This window comes from Cyanistes caeruleus, chromosome 2 (assembly GCF_971803275.1).
Source record: "Cyanistes caeruleus chromosome 2, bCyaCae1.hap1.1, whole genome shotgun sequence".
NCBI classification, from domain to species: Eukaryota; Metazoa; Chordata; class Aves; order Passeriformes; family Paridae; genus Cyanistes; species Cyanistes caeruleus.
The window spans coordinates 103,834,393-103,855,361 of NC_141702.1; the positions used below are offsets into that span (position 1 = coordinate 103,834,393).

The 20,969-nt window shown below is 36.3% G+C and overlaps 1 protein-coding gene across 18 annotated transcripts in view; it reads right to left on the reverse strand.

The window, feature by feature from the left end:
• Positions 1–20,969, reverse strand: part of CDC42BPA (CDC42 binding protein kinase alpha) — a 181,123-nt gene that overhangs the window by 77,135 nt on the left and 83,019 nt on the right. For all 18 annotated transcript variants that reach the window (XM_086870670.1, XM_086870638.1, XM_086870611.1 and 15 more), the window contains exons 7-8: positions 1,385–1,478; positions 449–649 (exon numbers count right to left, since the gene is read on the reverse strand). In XM_086870670.1, the coding sequence (XP_086726796.1) occupies positions 449–649; positions 1,385–1,478 (295 nt within the window). The remainder of the gene's footprint in view (positions 1–448; positions 650–1,384; positions 1,479–20,969) is intronic.

Consider the following 20,969-nt stretch of genomic DNA (forward strand, 5'->3'; position numbering starts at 1 on the left):
TCAAGGACAAGACTTCTGCTAAGGACAGAAACTATTAAGAGTTTCTGTCTTCTAGTTTTTCTTCTTTATTTCAGTTTCTCTTACACTACAGCTGTTGAATTCTACAGCTAGCTCCATGTGGAGGAACATTTTAGAATCTTCTGCATAAGCCAAGGAATGGGTTCACCAGAAGAAAGAAACACAATAGGATCAATGCCGTATAGCCAAGACAGACTCCACAGAGTGAATTAGCATTCATGTTTCCAAACCAAGATTTTAAGCTTTAGCCTTATGCCAAAGCAAAGCCATCTGCAATCCATAACCATTAACTTGTTACATGGAAACATGTTTTTTGTTCCACATTTATGAACACTTAATATAATTAGTACATAAAAACTTATTCTTAAATACAGTTCAAGTTACCCCATTATTAAAAATTAGCTTAGAGACAGACAGAAAGTGCACTAACTTTGTGGTTCATTATTTTCCCATAGGTCTCCACCAAGGACTCAGCATAAAAGGGCGTTTCTCCATAAAGCATTTCATACATGCAAACGCCCAGGGACCACCAGTCACACTCGGGCCCATACTTCCCTTTTCCATCTTCCATGGCCTGCAAGATTTCTGGAGAGATGTAGTCTGGCGTTCCAACTGCCACTGAAGATTGGACCTGGAGAAATCACGTTTTCAAGGTTAAAATCAACTTCCATTATGACAGATGCTGTGGCACTGTCATGCCACAAAAAAACAACTAAACACAAGCAAAAGCTTCTAAATTACTAAAGAAATGCTTAAGCATCCAAGGCATTGCATTAATAGGCATCCCAGTAATATACTTTTGCTAAACTATTATCAATATTTCAAAACAGTTAAAAGACAAAACTGTCAATTGTCAGGATTAGAGCCAGTAAGCAATTATAGATTTGGTAATCACATATATTAGGTCAAGTAATTTGTAAGCCCCTGGGACATGACTAAACATACTGGAATTACATTCTAGCCACACTTACTATATACTGTGCAAATTTACAGGTACTAGAAGATCATCATCACATTTCAGTATCTCATACTCCTAAGTATGCTCATACTAAAGCTTACATTTTCAATAAAGATTAGAGCTCAGACCTTAAAACTGAGAGATTCATAGTTCATAAACACCTAGTTGGCATTGACAGCACAGCTTCTCTTTATTTATTCATGAGTTGACTGTATTCTAAAAAGTTTTTAAAATACTGCAAATCCAAGCAGTCTGCAGTTGTATTTTCAAGAAAGTTATATACCAATACCATTTACAGTTCCATTTCATTTGCCATAAGGAACCTTTTCCCTTTATTAGCACACATTTTGTGGCTATCAATGGACTGAAGAAAAAATATTTAGGAATGCATCATTTGTTCTAATTTACCGTTCCATCTTCCATCAGTTTCAGACAAGAACCAAAATCTGCTAATCGAATATGTCCATTCATATCCATCAAGATGTTATCTGGTTTTATATCTCTGCAATTAAACAAATTCCAGGGTTAGTACAAAATGTATTGCATAAGATGCATAACAAGCATTAACTGTGAAACAGTCTTTTCATTCAAAACCAGCAACCCATCAGTACACAGAGGACAATCACTCATGGTACGGTGAAACTATTGTGAAATGGCACTAGAGACATTTCATGACAGGGGCTGTAGATCACTCAAATCCTACAGTGCTTCTTAATTTTAGTAAAACTTGTGTAGTTAAATTCCTCTCATGTCTTTAGGGTAGACAGATAGACATCTTACTTGCTATGACCTTTTGTATATAAAACTTTTAAATCATCTGAAGAATCTTAGTGAAATGCTCTCAATTGGAAGATACAAGCTTATACTGGAACTGGAAAACAATCCCTAGATTTTACAACAGAACAAAGGCCAACGAAATATTGAAATAGTTAACACATTTTCAGATTTACTGTCTTTGATTGATATTCTTCTCTCACATGCATGTCAGTTCACTAAGCACATCTGTCATCCTTCTGCTGACATGACCATTGTGCGCACTACTGCAGCTCTGCCTGGCCAAACTCTGGCTGCCTCATCCACATCATGATGCAGATGGAACTACCCTTCTAAGCAGGTAACATAATAAATACTCTTTATATTGTAAACTTGACCTTTCTTTGTCTCAGGCTTTTCCTAAATGTACTGAAATACTGGTAAAGTGTATGCACCCAGTGTGCAGCTGAGTAGGACTCAGTAGCTTTCAGTTACCAGATGGACATTTGTTTTCAACTTGTAAATTAGGTTCAAATGTTGAAATTTCTTTTCAATTAAGTATAGACATTAAAAATACACATCAAGCTACATTTTAAAAATATGTGGCATTATTAGATACTTACACTATCCTTATCTATTATATTTAAAGCATAAGTTATGACTGTATGAATACAAGTCTACAAATATTTTCTGAGTGAACATTTTTAAGATATAAGAACAAATCCCCTAAAACAAACAAAAAACAAGTGAAGTCCTCACTTGCTTTGATTCCCCAAACAACTTATAAAGTGAATGTCACTGATTGCTTTGCAGACAAATCTCAAAATATTCATAAGCTAAAATGTTCATATTGCACCTGAGAGAACATTTTGTTGTTTGAGTTTTGGTTGTTTGTTTCTGTTGTTTTGGTTTTTTTTTCCCAACTAGAAATCAAGTTATAGACAAGGCTTACAGATAACTTACAATGGAAAAAAAAATTAGAACCACACCTTGAAGAACATTATAGAAGCTATGGCATAAAGGTGTCACAGTGTCACACACTTGGTGACAATTGGTAACAATTTGTTGTTTGGAAGAAAAGTACTTCCTGAATTTGTGCTACTCAAAGAGGAGTAAGGCAGCGGCCCATGCAAAAAACAAACTTTAGGCACCTTTCAAATACACAGAAATATTTACAAAGTAGAAAGCAAACACTGCAAGAAATCATACTTTCACAACTTGCAACTGAGCATAAAGACAATTCTTAACAAAGCAAATCAGAAAAAAATAACCGAGTCTATTCTCATAAGACCATTCTTCCACCTGATTTTTGCTGACATTGAATATGCCAAAGAATTGCAGCCTCCAGATTGAGATAGTTTTGTTTGTTTTGCATTCACCCACCAAAAACGTTCCTTAAACATGCTCCTAAATAAAAACAAACACATGCCATTGAGACTGCTGGAATTATAACTTCAGTTTAAAACACTGCAAAAACATGCACCTAAAATCCAGTTCCTCCTAGAAGCTGGACCTAGTTCAAGCTAAACAAAAACATGAGTCACCCTTGAGGCTCCATTTATCCATGTTCTATCTTTTAATATATTCCCAAGAGAAAGAATAATAACATTAATAATCATAATCATCCCAACTTCTCCCATTCAATCTCACAAAACAGCAAGAAAATATGAAAAATCTCATTGTGTTGTCAACACTGTGCAAAACCAAACCTGCAAACAACACTGAATGCAGTAGAAGGAACAACGATTTCTTGCAGAGTGGCATTTGTAATGCTCAGTAATAACTTCATATGAACAATTTTTACAATTAAGGAAAAAAAGACCAACTTAATAAATACAAATTCTTTTCAGCTCTTGGAACAGCAGCTACGGGCTATGAACAACTGTTCCAAATTCTGAACTACATTAATAAAAGACAGATTGAAAGACAAGAATTGCTGGTACCTGCAGAGCAGAGCAGGCTATAAGCAAAAAGAAAGAAAATTATGAGCCCAGGAGGGGAGCAAGAAACGGGAGTAATTATTGCCACTGTAACTGAAGAGTGTGAAGGTGGTGATTTCGGGAAAAAATAATGTCTTAAAACCTGCATCTCTACTGAGCCTGCAGCAGTTAGATGGCACTAGAATGATGAGCTTTGTTCCAGGTTTTGTTTTGAATGACATTTGTTTATTCTCTTTAGTGATCAGAACTGGTCTGTGCCCTGTACTAAAGAGAACATGGTATTCTCTCTTCACATTCACTCCACCTTCCTCAGCTTGTCCCAGTTTCTTTGCTGTATAGATTGGTTCCTTCTACTTCCATCTCAACTGTGTTTTTATTCCTATCTCTCCTAGACTCACCTCAAAAGCTGAGAGGTCCAATCTTCCACAGCCTATCAACCCCACGTTTCCTCCCCTTGTATTTCCTTCTTTCTCTCTCAGCTTCTTCACTCCCAAGTCCTCATCTCCCTGCTTATTCAAATTTAACTAATCTTTTTTTTTATTCTGTTTCAGTTCTCGGCAGTCACTATTTACTCACAGTCCTGTTCCCACTGGATTCCTATTCCTGTGATACAGGGCAACTATCCACCTTCCTCATGTCTAGTTCCTGTCCAATTTGCATAGCAATCTTTGGCACCAAAAGGAAGAGACTTATCAGTCATAGAGACACTCCCCACTGTCTCTAATGTCTATTTACCAGCATCTCCTCAAATTCCTTCAACATTACAGCTCTGAAGTAGTGCAAAGCTACAGCAGAAGAAAACTGAAAAGTATTTAGGGATCAAACTCTGCACACAGTTGTTTGGAACCCATAATAACTGAAATATTAAGGGAAAAATTATAACCTGAAAATAACTAGGTGAGAGGCAGGGGAATGAAAATATATCCATGACTCATGGAGGATTCTCTCCTGAATTTCAAGTCTCCACATCCCACAGCAGAAGATTTTTCTCACTGCTTTTGTAATAATTATTTTATTAATTGAAAATCTATATAGGAAAAGCAATCCATGTTTTTTAATCTTGTTTCTGGAAAGAGGAATACTTATTCCTTCAGGCAAATATTAAGGAAGGAAAATTCCAGACCAAGTAGCTAAAATCTGGCAAAATTAATGAGCAAATAATGAAAAGTTATACGGTTTAGTGAATAGACCACTGGGCTGAATGTCTGTAGGTGAGTTACCAGGTGACTGTGGGCAGACCATTTAAACATCACTCAACAAGAACCATGGTGCTCAGTCAAGCAGCTAATAATATCTGGCTAGAAGGCTATGGAGCCCAAATACCCTACTAACTCTGTAATTAGTTCACTGCAATAAAAGAAAAATGCCAGATCACTTGAAATATGAAATACTAATTCCCTTTCAAGAAATATAAGCAAAGGTAATTTATAAGTCAGGTTTATAGAGGGAATAAGCATTGAATGGGGGCCATTGCTCTGACACCGCTGTGCTCTCTGGAGACCCTAAGCATGACCAAGTCCCAGACAGTTCAGCCCTACTCCAATAGAAGCTTCTGGAAGAAGCTCAATGTGCAAGGGGTGCAGGTTGCCAGAGCTGGACCTGGCACAAGCCAAGCTAGTACAAATTCTTCAAATATGCTCCACATTGAATTAAAGGGAACACAGGAACTCAACATACCCAAAGTAACTTTTTTCTTTTTTTTCCAAAGAGTGATTTAACAGCACCAAAGGAACTAGAAACCTGGACGAAATAAACTTCTCTAGAAACACATAAGTCCATTTAAACTTTGACTCCAACAGTGTCCAGGAGCAACTTCTACTTTTCTGAGCTTTGTTAGCTTGACTGCAGGAGAAAATCAGCACTGCACAGCAGCTTTGCTGCTGTTTTCTGGAGAATGCAATAGGAATAAACAGTGTGTAACACTGAACACTTCACGTGCACTGAAAATGAGTGCAAAGGCTAATGAAAAAAAGAAAAATCTCTAATGAATCCTTCCTTATAATGCTTCTTAGTTTAATTTTGGAAGCTGTTCTTCAGATTGGCATGTTTACCCAGATGACTTCACTCACCTCTCTTTAAATCTGTTTACTTTCTTAAGCTGTAATTAAAACCCAAACATTTTACATACTAACTGTGCTAATATAAACAACATTCTGAAACAGGACTACAGCAGATACCTGGATTATTGCCATTTATTTTGATTTCTCTGTTAATGAGCCAGAGTAGAATTTCATTTGTTCAGTAAGACTCAAGAAAAAGTATTCCCTCTGAGACATGCTAAATCCATAGCACATTCCAGCTGTAAAATAAACTAAAAAAGAATTTTTAATACATGTGAATGTATTTTTTTCCCTGGATTCATTTCTAATCCTAAAGCAAACTTAAGGAATCGTGAGGTCTTGCATATTGAAATTCGGACTAGAAAACTCCCTAAGTTCATTACAACTTGAATTATCTGATCACTTATGGTTTCAAAGCACATGGGTTCCTAAGGTTCATCTATGTCATTCTATTAATCACTGGATCAATGCAATTCTGTTATTTACACAAAGACCACATGAAGTTCCTCAGGTCTACAGAATAAGAAGCAGCAGATTTAGAAGAATCTTAATTTCTTTTGAGGGCATCTTCATGGAGCAAGGGACCAGACAAATAGAATGGAAGATGCATCAAAAATAGAGGGACAAATATTTCAAGAACTGTATCAGAATGATTGAGCAGCAGTTGTGTCAAACACTAACAAAGACTATGCCAGTGGGTCATCCTACAGGTTTGTATCTTCTAAATGTATGTGATAAAATCCCTAGTGGAATTAAAGATTTTATGACCAATAGGGATCCCTCTTCTTGGTAGCTGTACAGTTACGATGCAGAATTTACTTGGTTTAGTTATTCTTCTGCATTATTATTTTTTCTTTCAAAACATAAATGGCCAGACAGAAATGGAGTAAAAAGCAAGTCCTTCTTCTCAAGATCAACAAAAGTGGCCAGGTGGTACAAGTGGAAACCTCTTAATATGTCCACCATATCCTCCTTGTAATAAACATTTCAAATGCTGATGGACTGTCCTTTCATACACAGCTGAGCTAAAAAATCAGCAGAACTGAAATGACAATAAAAGGACTCACGCTGTTCTAAATGCAACAACCACGATGTGAGCTGAGCCTGAATAAAGAAATGGACCTATCTGAAATCAAAGGAACAATTTGACAGCTGAGCTACTAGTTTATTTGAGCCCAGTAGATAACAAAGAGATAATCTGGAGAAAAAAAAAATATTCCTGATGCTAACATCAGAAAAGCATGGCAATAAATTAATTTTCCGAAACAGGTCACATGCCTCAAGACATGATATTCTTGAATAGCAAGGAACAAAGTGAATAGCTTACATTAAATTATTTTTCTGTGAAAAATTCACATGAACAGCATTTTTAATGCTACCAATGCAAATTAAAACACCAGCATTTCAAAAAAATAAATTAGTTTCAGGTGTATCTGCTGGCACAGAGAAAATGATCCAGAAAGCTAATTACCAATTAAAGACTTCACAGCACATTATTTGCTCATTGTACATGCAAGAGCATTCCCCAAAAGTATAAATCAAAAGGTTAAAAGCAGACATCAGTGATGATAATTATTCACTCTTACAACAAGAAATGCCATCCTTTGCCAAATTACCTACTTTACGAAAAATCACAACCAAGACTTCACTGCCAGAATGCCTAGACTTTTTATCCAAAATTCCTTCAGAACACAGGATTATCCTTAGTCAGGACAGAAGTTTGGCATACTGCTTATTTCACTCCCTTATGTTGTTTCAGGCAGACTTTCCCTCCATATACCTCTCTCACAAAGAAATGCTACATCCATGATTAGAAACGAAGACATTTGGTTTTGGCAGCACTCCAATGAAATGAGAAAATTTGGTGCCTGTGAAGTTTTTATTAAGGTATTCAGTGATGCTCTACTGACAGTTTGCTTTAGATATGCTTAGTGAAACAACTGGTGAACTTCCCTCAGGAATGCTGGTCAAATAATGCCTTTTTTCACAGTCAAATGTATGGACATTGATGTCCAGCAGGTTATTTCTATTTTCCATTACAGGGGACTGGGTTATATCAAAGTCAGCACTGCCATATTCTGCCAGCTACGGTTTATCTGAATTCTGATGAGCAAAAGTAGAAATCGGCTCCATCTGGCAGAAAGACCGATGTGCCCTGAGCCAAATTAGATTTGGACAATTGGCAGTTATTCTTTAGCCATCCCAACAAGATAGGCTGCAGAAGATAGCAGCATGAGAAAACTGGAATATGCTGTACCTCATTAACCATGCCTCCTATCAAGACTCTACTGTGCCTTCTCCTAAACAGACACTCCTTCATTTTTGGGTGAAATCCAAAAAGTGTGTATTTCGACTGAAACCAAAATAATTTAAATAACTTTGATCCTAGCCTTATTATTTATATAGCACCCAAACCATTGCAGCATGTTTGTATACTAAACAAAACCTGCTTCATGTAAAGCTGACAAACTAAAGCTTACAAGCAAATAAGATGCATTAGTCTTGCACACAGCCCTGAAGTCAACAGGAATAGTCAAAGACTGAACACTTCAGAATTTAAGCCTTAATAAGAAGACTACAAGGAAAAAAAAAATGCTATAATCAATCTTATTTTATAATTATTTTTTCTTAAACAATATCTTAACAGTGTAAAACTCCCTTGTTTTCTCTTTAACTCTTGATAAGAAATTATTATGTATGCGTTGTTCTGGGGACACCCAGTAATTCACCTCTCTACTCTAAGCAGCAGAAGATTCCTCTAAATCTCATTACAGTCAAAGGGCAGACTCTCATCAATTAGTTGGAAACATCAACCAAACCATGACAGTAAAGGTTCCAGATCTGTGTCATTATTTATTGATCAGTGTGGACAATTTTGTATTCATATTGTCACACATCCTAACCAAGTTTTACTTTTAGTAATATCACAAAACTAAATGAAAAACACTACAAAATTCAAGCTTCCATATACTGCATGCAGTACATTTAGTGCAGCACCTACAGAATTGGATACTTCCAAACTAAGTTCCAGACCACACTTTCTGCCAAAGTGTACTTATTTTAATCCCTAATCCAGACTGAGAGAAATTATTTCAGTTCTCACTAAAAATAAGGTAATTACATTACATTCCTCTTTTACTGTGAAGAATCTGCACCACAGAGTTGAAGTATATAATGCAAAACAGATTAAATTCACCCACACTGAGTGTGGTAACACAGAAAGTAATGAATTTAAGTACCAATGAAAGATACTCAGATGAAACATTAGAAAACACTTCCATAATAATTACAATAGGACACTGGAACAAATTGCTTCAGGAAATGTCACCATCTCCATCACTTTTCTTTTAAAACCAGTCAGACAAATGTCTGTCAAGACTGGTTTAGCTAGAGTTTGATCCTGCCTTGAAGCCCAAGGAAAAGTACCAGCCGACCTCTCCAAGTTCTCTCCCAGTCCTCTGCTCTACAATCTTTAATTTCTGTCACTCAGACAAGTATTCTGGACACAACACAGTGTTTACCTTATGGTATCCAATGTTCTTTATGAATTTCAAATGCTAATAAAGGAAATAATAACAAGCAACAGGGAACAAGTATATCAGCCAACACATATATATCTTGAGTTTATTCAGGCACTCATATTCATTCCTGAACACTTGAACAGAGTGTAGTTACTGGCTTATAAATATATGCTTCACCACCTCATATTATAATATCCTAGAATTAATTTACCTCAGAAAAATGTCTCCCCTGTGGCTTTGTGCATATGTATTTGTTTTCAAGTAGTAGATATCTCAGACACAGTAACAGTTGCAACCAAGAATAATTATTTTTAAAATCTGCTTATGTCCATTTTTTTCCTCCTCTTTAAAAAAATAGGTAAAAGGGTGATTTGAAAAATTATTTTGCATAAATGCTTGGCAGCTATGTACTCCCCACAGCTACTGTCTTAATCTAAAATGCTAATCAGCTGACAGAACCAGATATCTATGGAAAAATCCCTCACATGCAGGTTAGGCCCCTCATGCAGCATTTTAAAGAGATGTCAGGGCAAAGTCACTTGTGATTGCCTACGAATTATTCTATTGTCTTGTCAGCTTTACAGAATAAAACCAGGAACACACTGTGTTTTTTGATAACCACTGTAAATTTGGTACTTTATGAGGCTGATTTACAGATGTGATTTTAAACACCAAAGAAATAAGAAGAAAATAGTGGTAGACATTATCAGAAAGAGAATTCCTTGTGTCAAACAATCAAGCATGTAAGAGAAAGTCCAATGCATTCTCAAACTTGTAAAAGTTCAAATTTTTAAAAATGGAAGTTAATTGAAATAGTTTGACATTGGCATTTTTTGACATAAAAACAAATCTAAAAACTCAAACCCAAGTTAACTGGCTTCTCACAGTGGATCAAGAATTTAGAAGTTTGTAACTTTCATCAGGGTTGACTTGTAGCTGAGTTACTGATATGAGACAAAAAACTTGTAAGGACTCAAATATAAAATTGGGCACACAAAATATTGAACATTTGAATGTTTAATAATGCATTGATCTTGAACAGAATAGTATTATTGCGTAAAATTTCATGCATGAAAATATGACAACCTTGTACCTTATTTCTTTGGGGGTAATTTTAACAGTTTTAAATAGCTTTTTATGATGGTCTCTCCTGCTGCAAAAGATTGAGGTACAATCATAAAAGTTTTGAAAGAGGTGCAAACATAAGATGGGAGAAACAAAACAGGAATGCTTTGAACTATTTCTTTTTCAGAAACAAAAACTGATTTGGAAAACAAATGATTTGGAAGTCCAAAAATCAACACAGGAAATTAGCAAAAATTACTACTAACAGAATACAATTTGTAAAAATCAAGGAGACAACACTTGGGAAATTAGGTAAATATTCTTACATGAAACAAGTTGTAACATAACCACAGCACAATATTGTAAAGCTCTGGAGGTACTGTGCCATTCAGTGATCAAAGCCAATCCAGAATTATGGTTAATTTGAAAGGACGACTCAAAAAATCCAAAGGGCAATGTGTCTTGGGAAATCTGCTCTCAGTGACCTTGCTTTGAGCAGGAGGGTTTTAGATCAGCTGACCTAAAGAGGTCCCTTTCAACCCCACCCATCCTGTGACTTGGAAATTATGACTAGTTATGTTGTACCAAAGCTCTTCAAACCTAATTCTGAAATGCAGTAACACCAAAGTACTACAGGTTCAGATCTAGCAGCCTACACACTTCTGACTTCTTGTGGCTCAAGATAAAGTATCTTTATCCCCAGCATTAAGATCATGCCTATTTTTGCACTGGAAATTGCAGTTCGTAAAAATTGGAAAAGTGTGTTTCTCTCTCTCTCAACTCTGCAGGAACATGACAGGTAAAACCACAAAACTGTGTTGATTGTATCCTGACATTTAGTAACAGTCAGGCATACAGAATTTGTTAAAATTAAAAGCTTCCTTTCCCTGATCTAGAGCCTGACATACAGAAAGCTGCTATTTATCCCCAAATGCACAGCAATCAAGGTTAGTCTCTGACATTGCTTACACTGTTAAGATAATCAGTGCTGGCAAGATTGGCCTAAAGCCATCAGACACCACTCCATGAGCAGCCCTCCACACCACTGCTCTGTCACACAAGTTTTCTCTGTGTAAAAAGCCTTGGCTATCAGAGAAGGTTCATCTCATAAGAATGGTTACAGCACACGCATATCTGTGCATATATATATTTAAAATAGACCAGGAGCAAAGCAAGGCTTATAGGAAGACTTTCAGTTTGCAAGATATAGAAGAAATTTGCTGAATATGTAAACCAGGCACTATCCTGTCCTGGACTACTTATTCCAGTGCATGGATTACTTTTCTCACCATCCTTTCTAAATTGTTTTGTAAATTTGCAGTAACTATATGCATGGTTTTTTATTCTTATGGAAGACTACTCTCAGGAATACACATTCTCTAGAACAGAGCACTTAAAACACACGCAGAACAAAATCATTCATATTAGTGCTCTTTGCTTACAGAGGGTTCTTCAGAACCCAACTACTTGCAGGCAGGAAGATTTGAAAGATGTGTTTAAATTATATCCTTGTGTGCCTAACTAACTGTGCCTACACTGAAAACACTGAAGCAACCTGAAATGAAGGAGCCCCTGGGAAAAATGGGATGGCAGGGAGTAGACTGTTCTCCTAGCAAGGGACCCTAAAGTAAAAGAACACAATTAAAACTAGGTCCTAAACCAGAAGTTGTGCCACGGTAGGCTACGTACTATTTGTAAAGGAAGAGTTGAGTACCTTGAATTTATACAGCACTTAGAAAACAAGACAAAAAACCAGAGTTCATGTTTCTATCTCCATCTGGTGTTCTTCTACTTTTCTAATAAGCTACAAATACATGCAGCAGAGGACCTGGCTGAGGGCACTCACTGTTTTTGCCTTTCTAACCTGCCCAGCTGTCACAACGCTTTTTTTGGACCTGATCACTCTGCTTATAGTTTCACATTCCTCAACAGAAACTCCACACCAACAACATTCATTACGGAAAACTGCCGTTTAAGTCAACATTGGAAAGAATAATGGCCTTCAAAGCCCAAAGCTGCAAGAATATTAAGTACATGACAAACAAGTAACTACCACAGAAGTGCATTCAAGTATCTTGAGCACAATTTGCTCTTTTTCTGAGGTATCCTATTAGATGATAGTTTGAAATACTAAAAACCAAACTAATCTAAGCCGATGGTGGTAGAAACAAGCTTCATTGAGCAGCCAACTTTAAATATTAGGTTTATTCACTTCAGATTTCAATGTAGTTACAATGGAATACCAAGCAAATTGGTTGAACTCTGTGAACTTCAGTTGACAGAGCTGTTTCTGGGTTGTCAAACTGTTCTCTTTTGTATCAGTCTAAATTTTTCATCCAGAAGGTAAGAATAAAAAATACTGTCATGGAAATTTTAAAAAGCAATAAAATTACATACTTGCCATGTTTTGCCATGTCAAATTTATTGGAAGTCCATTTTGGCTTCTAAGAACTTAAGTACACAGATTAAGAACTCCACAGGCACTACTACCCTGCAGCATATTCTAAAGATTAAAAAATTAAAGTCTGCTAAGTAAGGCTAATTCATGTCAAAGCTTTTAGATTTCTAATAGTATCATGAGTTACTGGCGGGTAAGGGAGTAGAAAGAGTAAGCTCCTTAAGAATGTTATGTCCATCTGTGAGTGCCATCTGTCAAAGAAATCCTGAAAGAAGAGGCTAACGAGGAATCCAGAATATGCCCAGCTGCTGCACTGTAAATTACTAAATGCTAAAAAACCTTAACACGTATTTCTAGGCAGATAAATGTTTTCTTTCCTTTTGATTCTCATTTTAGATATGAGCAGTCTCTGCTCTTTGTTTTTCAATACAACCACACACAGTTCCTGAAACATCTCATAGCACTGAAAAATTCTGAGAGTAGACCAGACAACATAAACTGAGGACTTGCACTGGTTTTGGTAACAACAGTAAAAAAACATTTTACATATCCTTTTTTTTAAATCCACTGATGATACAAAGAAGAGTGTTCACTCAGAAGCTGTCTGGACAATCTAACAAATTTTTAATATATACTCTTATATATTTAATATATACTCTTATATATTATGTCTTTGCACATATATCTGTATAAGGCACACCTACATGTATGTTAATTATCAGGTATACTTATAAGTGCCCTGAGCTTAAGCAATCTACTAGTGGCAAATCACTAGAAAATTTCTGGGAGTGATCAAGAAACAAACTAACCAGCTGGGTCTATACTGCACCCCACAGCAACTCTTCCTTAGCCCTTTTTTATTCTCCTCCAGGGATAAATACACAGATATAAATATACTGAGAATTATGGGAGGTGAGGGAAAAGGAGGTCTGTGCAGAAACGAGTTCTGAGATGACTTAATGCTTTTTGTTTTTCCAAAAGAAGGATATACAGTCTTAATATGAGGTTGATCTTATCTCTCCCCCATCCATTTATTTGATCAGCAATAAAAAACTATTAAAAATTGATTAAAGGGAGTGGGAGAAACACAGAAGAAAACAGAATATATTTTAAGGACACATAAAATATTCAGGAATAGGGAGCACATTACAAAAATTTAAATGAATTCTTTGTTGTTCCTGCGTTATGTGGGAAACAAAGACAAGATACAAAGCCGCAAGTAAACAGTGGAGACTAAAAAAAACAGCTTACAAGGAGAAAAAAACCAACGCCATCCGAAGCGAGCAAATATATACATCACATACTTGTCACAGCTCACAGCTCTTGCAATATGCGAAGAAGCACTGCAATATTCTATATGTTTTACTGCTCTTCTCCCAGGCTAGTAGGGCTTTAGATTTCATAAATTTTTTGAAAGACTGCCCAGCAGAAGAAGAATGTTTCTGAAAACAACACTGCTATACAGCCATTTAATGTGCTGCACGGAACCTTTGCTTTCTTCGTCCTTCACATAATGAAGGTTTATTCAGCAGTTACACAGATACTTGGGATTCCTCTTTTTTTAATGGAAGTCAGTGTTAAGAATATCAACCCCTCTCCAAGAAAAAAAGGGTGGTGGGGGCAGAAGAAGAAAAACAACAGAAAAAAGTACAGCTTTTCCAAATCTGCTTTCTACTTAACTGTGCCCTAAATTAACAGAATAGAGGTTAAAAGCTAATAGGAAAGAAGATCACTTCCGAGTGAGTAAGTAAAAAGTAGAACAGTGAGAAGCAAAGAACCTACCACTCCTTAAATAAAACTAGATTTAGGATAATCTCTCTTGGTTCCCCTCAGCTTGAACATGTTCTTTTTACTGTATTGCAAATAAGGCATCACATTTATTACCTCCTGGTTCCGAAAAACAAAACACAACAAACAACAACACCAAAAAAAAAACTATTCACAAGTTGTTAAATGCAGCAGAAGATACTGCTATTGAACACAATAAATGAAAAGTGACTTTTTAGGGAGAAAGAAGAGTAAAAGCACCTATATATATATATATATATATACACACAATGGAAGGAAGAAAAATTGTATTCCACTGGAAATTTAGATTCTTTCATGTTATTATTCATTCCAAGTCAACCACTACCCTGACCAATGTTGGTATAGGCTGCATCAAAGCCTTTCTGGAGGCAGCAAGAAAAAGAGTGAGTTCCCTACAGGAATTTACACAGGCAAGGCTGTATACTGACAAGAAACAAGCAACTGGACTGCATCATTTCCTGTGTGCTATTCCCTTACCAGCTGAGAAATCATGCCCTCATGAAATCCTCAACCAAGTCCTCCAGAGGGAGGACTGCACACAGGGTGGAAAAACCCTACAGTGGAAGGAGCTGAAGAGGGACATAAATGTCTCCAAATCCACGAGGAAAGCAGAAATGAAGAAACATAAAAATCCTCTCACCACTGCCATGATGTGATTTTTTTTTGTTTGCTGTATCACTCAGGACTCCAAAATAATTTGTTTAAAGGGTGAAAAGTATACACTGTGCCTTGCTGCTCAGTTTGCAGTTGTGGTGGGAAAGCAGCCCCAAAGCACCGCAGTGGCCAAGCTGGACTCATCAAAACACAATTGGCCTTCCCAAAATCTCAATAACGAGGAGCAGGACAAAGAGTCACTTCTGTCAGAAACCCTACCCTGACTGCTAAAAGATGATACATTGTACACTATTATTTGGCATTAACTTTTCATTCGTGTTAAGCTAATTCCACGTGAAATTGTAGAGGTTTGTTTCTGACCATGTTGAGGGAACCACAAGGAGAATTAGGAGACTATCCAGAAGTCTCCTGTGCCCAATACCTCTTAAAATAGGTTTTTCTTTTATTTTGCTGTTTTGCGACAGGAAAGGGTGCTTCCCTTTTTGACACTAAAATTATATTCAAAATAACAGATTTCTGGCCTGTATAACGAGGGTCTGGATTTTAATTTTAACCCTATTCCCAGAGGTTCTTCTACCCTGTCTGTTTTTCAGACTGAGAGAATATGAGTGAAAATTCTGTAAGAGACTGAGGCTCTGATCCTTCATCTGGCCATGGGATGCTACACAGCAAGATGCTACACAGTCTGGAAATTTTTTTCTCCTCAGAAAGACCAGCTCCTTGACCCCTCTTTGCTGTAGAGTATAAATATGAACGGAAGTAGAACGGAAAGGTCAGAAAACAGTGAACAGCAGGATGTGAAGATGTGCTTCAAATTCCTAGCCTGCCTGTGGATTATTTAGTAACAACCAATTATTTTCTTTCCTATTGTGCCCTTCCACATTTCATGTTCATAAAAAAGCCATTAAGTGCAGAAAGGAGGAGTTTGTCAGAGAGAGGTTTTGAGTCTTAAAAATGCTGAAAAGCAGCACCTTGCGCAGCCAGCTGAAGGGGAGGGTGGTAAGAGTCAGCTGGTGCTCAGGCAAGAGTCACGTTTGCTGAAGCACCCAGGCAAACCACAAGCCTGCATCTCAGAGAAAGCTACGGAAAGTGATTCCAGCTTTTTCATTTTTAGTCCTATCATTGAATGCAACAAGAGAATTCATATCAAGAAGTTACAATAAGAGAACATATAGTAGGAAACTATACACTTCACAGCACTGATTTTTTTATTAGAGATTAAGGATATGACTGATGTGCCTCAATTACATGTGTTGTATTGAAGAGAGATTCAAACGGAGAACTGCAGCTACTGAATGAAAGCTGTGGCTGAAATCACAGTTTTAAAAGTAAGTCAGAGAATACTATCCTAGAACAAACAATTATTTAGGAATATTCAAAAGTACAACACACACCATCCCTCAAGCTCTCAGAAGTCACTTTATCTTCCTTGTTTCCCTCACCCCATGCTTATTTTCCGTCTGGTCTCCTCAACATTTAAATTGCTCGTCACTTGAAGGATCAAAGCTGCTATTTTGAGTCACTTAACCTACAGTTAATCTCATTGTTGCTTGCCTGTTTAAGTAGAATTAGTTGGCTCTGGTGCACCTAATGGTTAACAAGGAGTCTGACTGTAAGTCTTGGGCTGTATGTAATGTTACAGAAGGTGCACTTCAGAACTTGCATAATGAGCAGTTTTAGCTAGTTTGGACACTAACTCTTAGAGAATTGAGGGATAAGTGACTAGATGAATGATGAATTAATAATTTTTGTCTGGCTGTGAGACTCAAGCATTGCTTTTCTTTCTGGAAACCAAATGGAAAGCAAAATTTTTAAAGCAAGGAAGAGCAATTTCCAGCCTAAACTATCAAGCAGACCCGTTGCATCTATAAATGATTTATAACATGATACATAGACAGAGTTAATAAAAAACGTCCTTTGGACATGTGTTATAGTTGATCTGTATCAGGAAAAGTCTGAATAAAGAAAACAAACTAGTTTTACTTGTTTGAAATTTATTCAGAAGTGTGAAATCAAAGATCTCGTTGCCTGTGCCTCATCTCCAACCAGGAGACACTTTTCTGAACTCTCCACCAGCAAACTGGCTTTCAGCAGAATGTTTATTTTTAAAAATGGAGACATTTTTTCCACTGTTCTTGACATTATCAACATCATTATCAAAGTATGATGAGAAAACAATGCTTTCTAAGTTACCAAAGTTACCCACATGCCTAACACTATTCTTTTTCACAGATTCAAAGACAGGTTCCTATTCTGTGTTGAAATATCAGAAAGCAATGGCCACTACATAAAATATCAAATTTTTAGTTCTCAATTTGAGATTGCCTGTTCTAAACAGATCATAAAATACCAGGCTGGAAAGGACCACAAGGATCATCTGCTCCTACCCTCCTTTGCAAAAGCACAGTGAAGATAAGACAGCCCAACACCCTGAAAAACTGATAGCCAGGTCAATGCTGCTTCTTTTAATAAACATAACACTGCTTAAAATGTTATGTTTTAACATATCTTGTTATTATGTTTATCTTATTTCTTCTCATGGTTCTGGAACCAAGTAGTATATAAAATTATATAACAGTGGTTAAATATTGCCTGCCCAGAGCTGAGATCTGAATGTAATAAATGCTCACTGAAATAAAATCATGGTTCAAGAAGATCTATTAAACTAGAAATGTACCAAAAAAGTAACATATAGGAGATAAGGAATTCAGAGTTCTTCTACTTAATCTATTATGCTAATGTAATTATCAATTTCAGTAAGATTATTACTGGTGCTATTTCAATGTTGTACAAACTAGTATCTCACCATCAGGTATTTTCAGCCAAGAATTCTCATTAGCATAAAACACAAATTAAGCAAAGCCTGTACTATGAATCCCACACTAGCATGTGTATCTCAACCATTTCACACATGAGCTGCATTTTTACCTTAAATGTACATTTGCTTTTCAGTGACTGCCGCAATGTGTTCAAGCAGACCAGCTACAGAGAATTTCAATCATAACAGAACACAAGAACTACATCCATGATTGTGTCAAACAATCTAACAGGATACCAGAGACTACTTCAATCCAGTTCAAGATGTTCGGTTTTCATGTGGGAACAGGCATTTCCTGATATTCTCACAACAATTCTATTATTTCATCACTCTAGAACAGAGGGATTAGAAGATTCTTTTGATGCTGCCAATAATATTCCATACACATGTTACACTGCACTGATCTGGTACTAGGGAACTGAGAGGCAACAATAGAGACAAAACAAGTTTCTGGAATACTTATTGATCTGAATCACACAAGCACAGCCAAAACATTACGCAACATTTCCTAACCCCAGAAATCAGCACCTGCAATGGGAAGATGCACACTTGATGGTGAAGTCAAAATCTAGATTTTTATTTTTATTTTTTTCTACATAATAGCCTCCAAAAAGCTCCAGTGTGTTAGAGGTTTCGTGTTAGTTTTGTCAAGACACTTTAAGATACATTCAGGTTATAGTGCACACTGGGTGGAAAGAAGGCAAAAACACTGAGACAGGCAGAATTTGGCAGGCACAAACATAGAGAGGTTCTGGCAACATGTTCATAAGCTAAGTAGGGAAATCAGCAATCTGTTTTGCATTCATGTAGTGTAGTTATTGGCAGAGTACAGAAGTTACTAAATAATTTTAAAAACTATGGAACAGAAATTTTAAAATTTTGGTACATTCACAGAAAAAGCAGGAAAATGATGGAACAACAGAATGGGGTAAGAGAACTACCTCTCCAGGGAAATTGCACTGAGCAGCTTCTGTGTTTGTGTTTCTAATGAAGCTGGCATAATTCTCAATTACAGACTTTTTTTTTTTAATTTATCACAGACTGTTACGGTCAAACATCCTCATTTATTATGAATCAGTTTTTTTGAATTGGAATGAAATCTGTGAGAAGGCCTGCAAAGGTCTGGTTTCGAATCAGATATCACAACACAAAAATACTGCATTACTTTCCATGACACCCTCAGAACAAAGATTCTGATTTTTTTGGCAAGAGACAAGTTAATCCCTCTTAGAATATTCAACTGGCAAACATGATGTTTTACATTTCAGCATTCACAACTCTCCTAAGCATTTGACTGTCAAAAGCAACCATGACTTAAGTAATACAGACTCCCAGACAAATATTTTCCAGAAACTAGGGTTTTAAAGAAACAATGTAAGCAAAGGCTGACTCAATGTTTAAGCAGAAGCTGTGACTTAACAGTAATTTCTTTTTGAATCCATTGACAAGCGCTGTTACTGCAAATCATACTCTTCTTCCTTAAATTTTTACCATTTTTTTTTAAACTTTCTTAAAAGAAATACCAGCTTTGTGACATAGATGAGTAGGAAGAGAATGTTATTTGGAGCTGTTGCAATTAATCATGCAGAAAACATATGGACTATACTGACACTAAACAACTTTCACTTCCTTAAACATAATGTGTAATACTTAGAATGATTACTTAGAATGAATACTACTTTATGCCATGCAAACACTGGGAGCAAAATCTGAATTCCTTTTTCTGTACAACTCACCAGAATCAGGTAATTCTTGCCACAGTATTATGGATTGAGACACAATCACATATTAAAATATTTTTAATTTTTCTCACATGATACAAAGTGTAACTGAAAGAAAAAATACTAGGAAAGGTATTGATAATAAACCAGCTAAAGGAGATATGACTGCATAGTGCTGAAAGAGGTAATAAAATGAGGGAGATTATTACTTCTGATCCTCTGGGATCTGTTTTGAAACCGATTTAACATTTTAGCTTTAAAACCTGGCAGAAATACAAATGCACGCTCATAAAATGTATAGATACCACAAAGGTGAAAAGCAGCAGTAACAGCAGGGAAGACTGGAATACCACAAATGCAGAAATGACTAAAGTGAAGACTATAATAACAGAAATCAGATTACACTTAACAGTGTAAAATGTAAATGTGTTCCTGGCGATTGTAACAGCAACTTCTCTTACACACCAAGAGCTTATCAATTGTAAGTGATAGAGAAGAAACTGAATACAACAAATCATTATTTCGTATCTGTACCTTTACAGTGTGATAGAAACATGGCTCTTGGTTTCTCTGGGAGAAATATTCTAGCAGAGTGAGAAATACTGCATCTAGAACACAAGCTCTTTCCAAAATGTCATCTCAGATAATATTTACAATCCTTGACATTAAAATTTTATCAAGTTTTCCGACAACTCTAAGATTAAACAACAACTTGAAGAATGACCATATGCAAGATTGTCATGAAACACTATTTCAGAAGTTCTTATCTATAAAAGAAAACACTAAAATTTTTACTTACATATAAAGAAACTCCAGCCAGGCTACCAAATACGCCAAAACATAACTGTTTCTCCGATAGTATGAAATAAACCAAAACCAAGTAGTCATGGTGTTAGAGAAATTCAGCTCTTTTTCATCACTATTAAACCCTTTAAAGTAAATTGCACATATAAAGAACTGTTATATTCTCCAGTTCTTCTTTCTATTTTGCAACAATGTCACCTGATCAAAATGAGTCTTTGAAATACAGCACATGTGGGTTTCTTATTTTACTTTATTTACTACAGTCTCCACACATACTTGCCTTCTTGGAAGTATTCATAATCTTAGAGTTCTACTTACTCTCAGCTGTAGCTTGGCTGTTACTACACCTTCAGTGTCAGAGACAAAACTAACCTGAACTCAAACTCCACAGCTCTACTGCTCTGCCACAATATTGAAAATATGCCCACCACATGAAATTACACCCTGTGTTTATTTATCACTATGCCTGTGTTCCACTTTCTTCATATA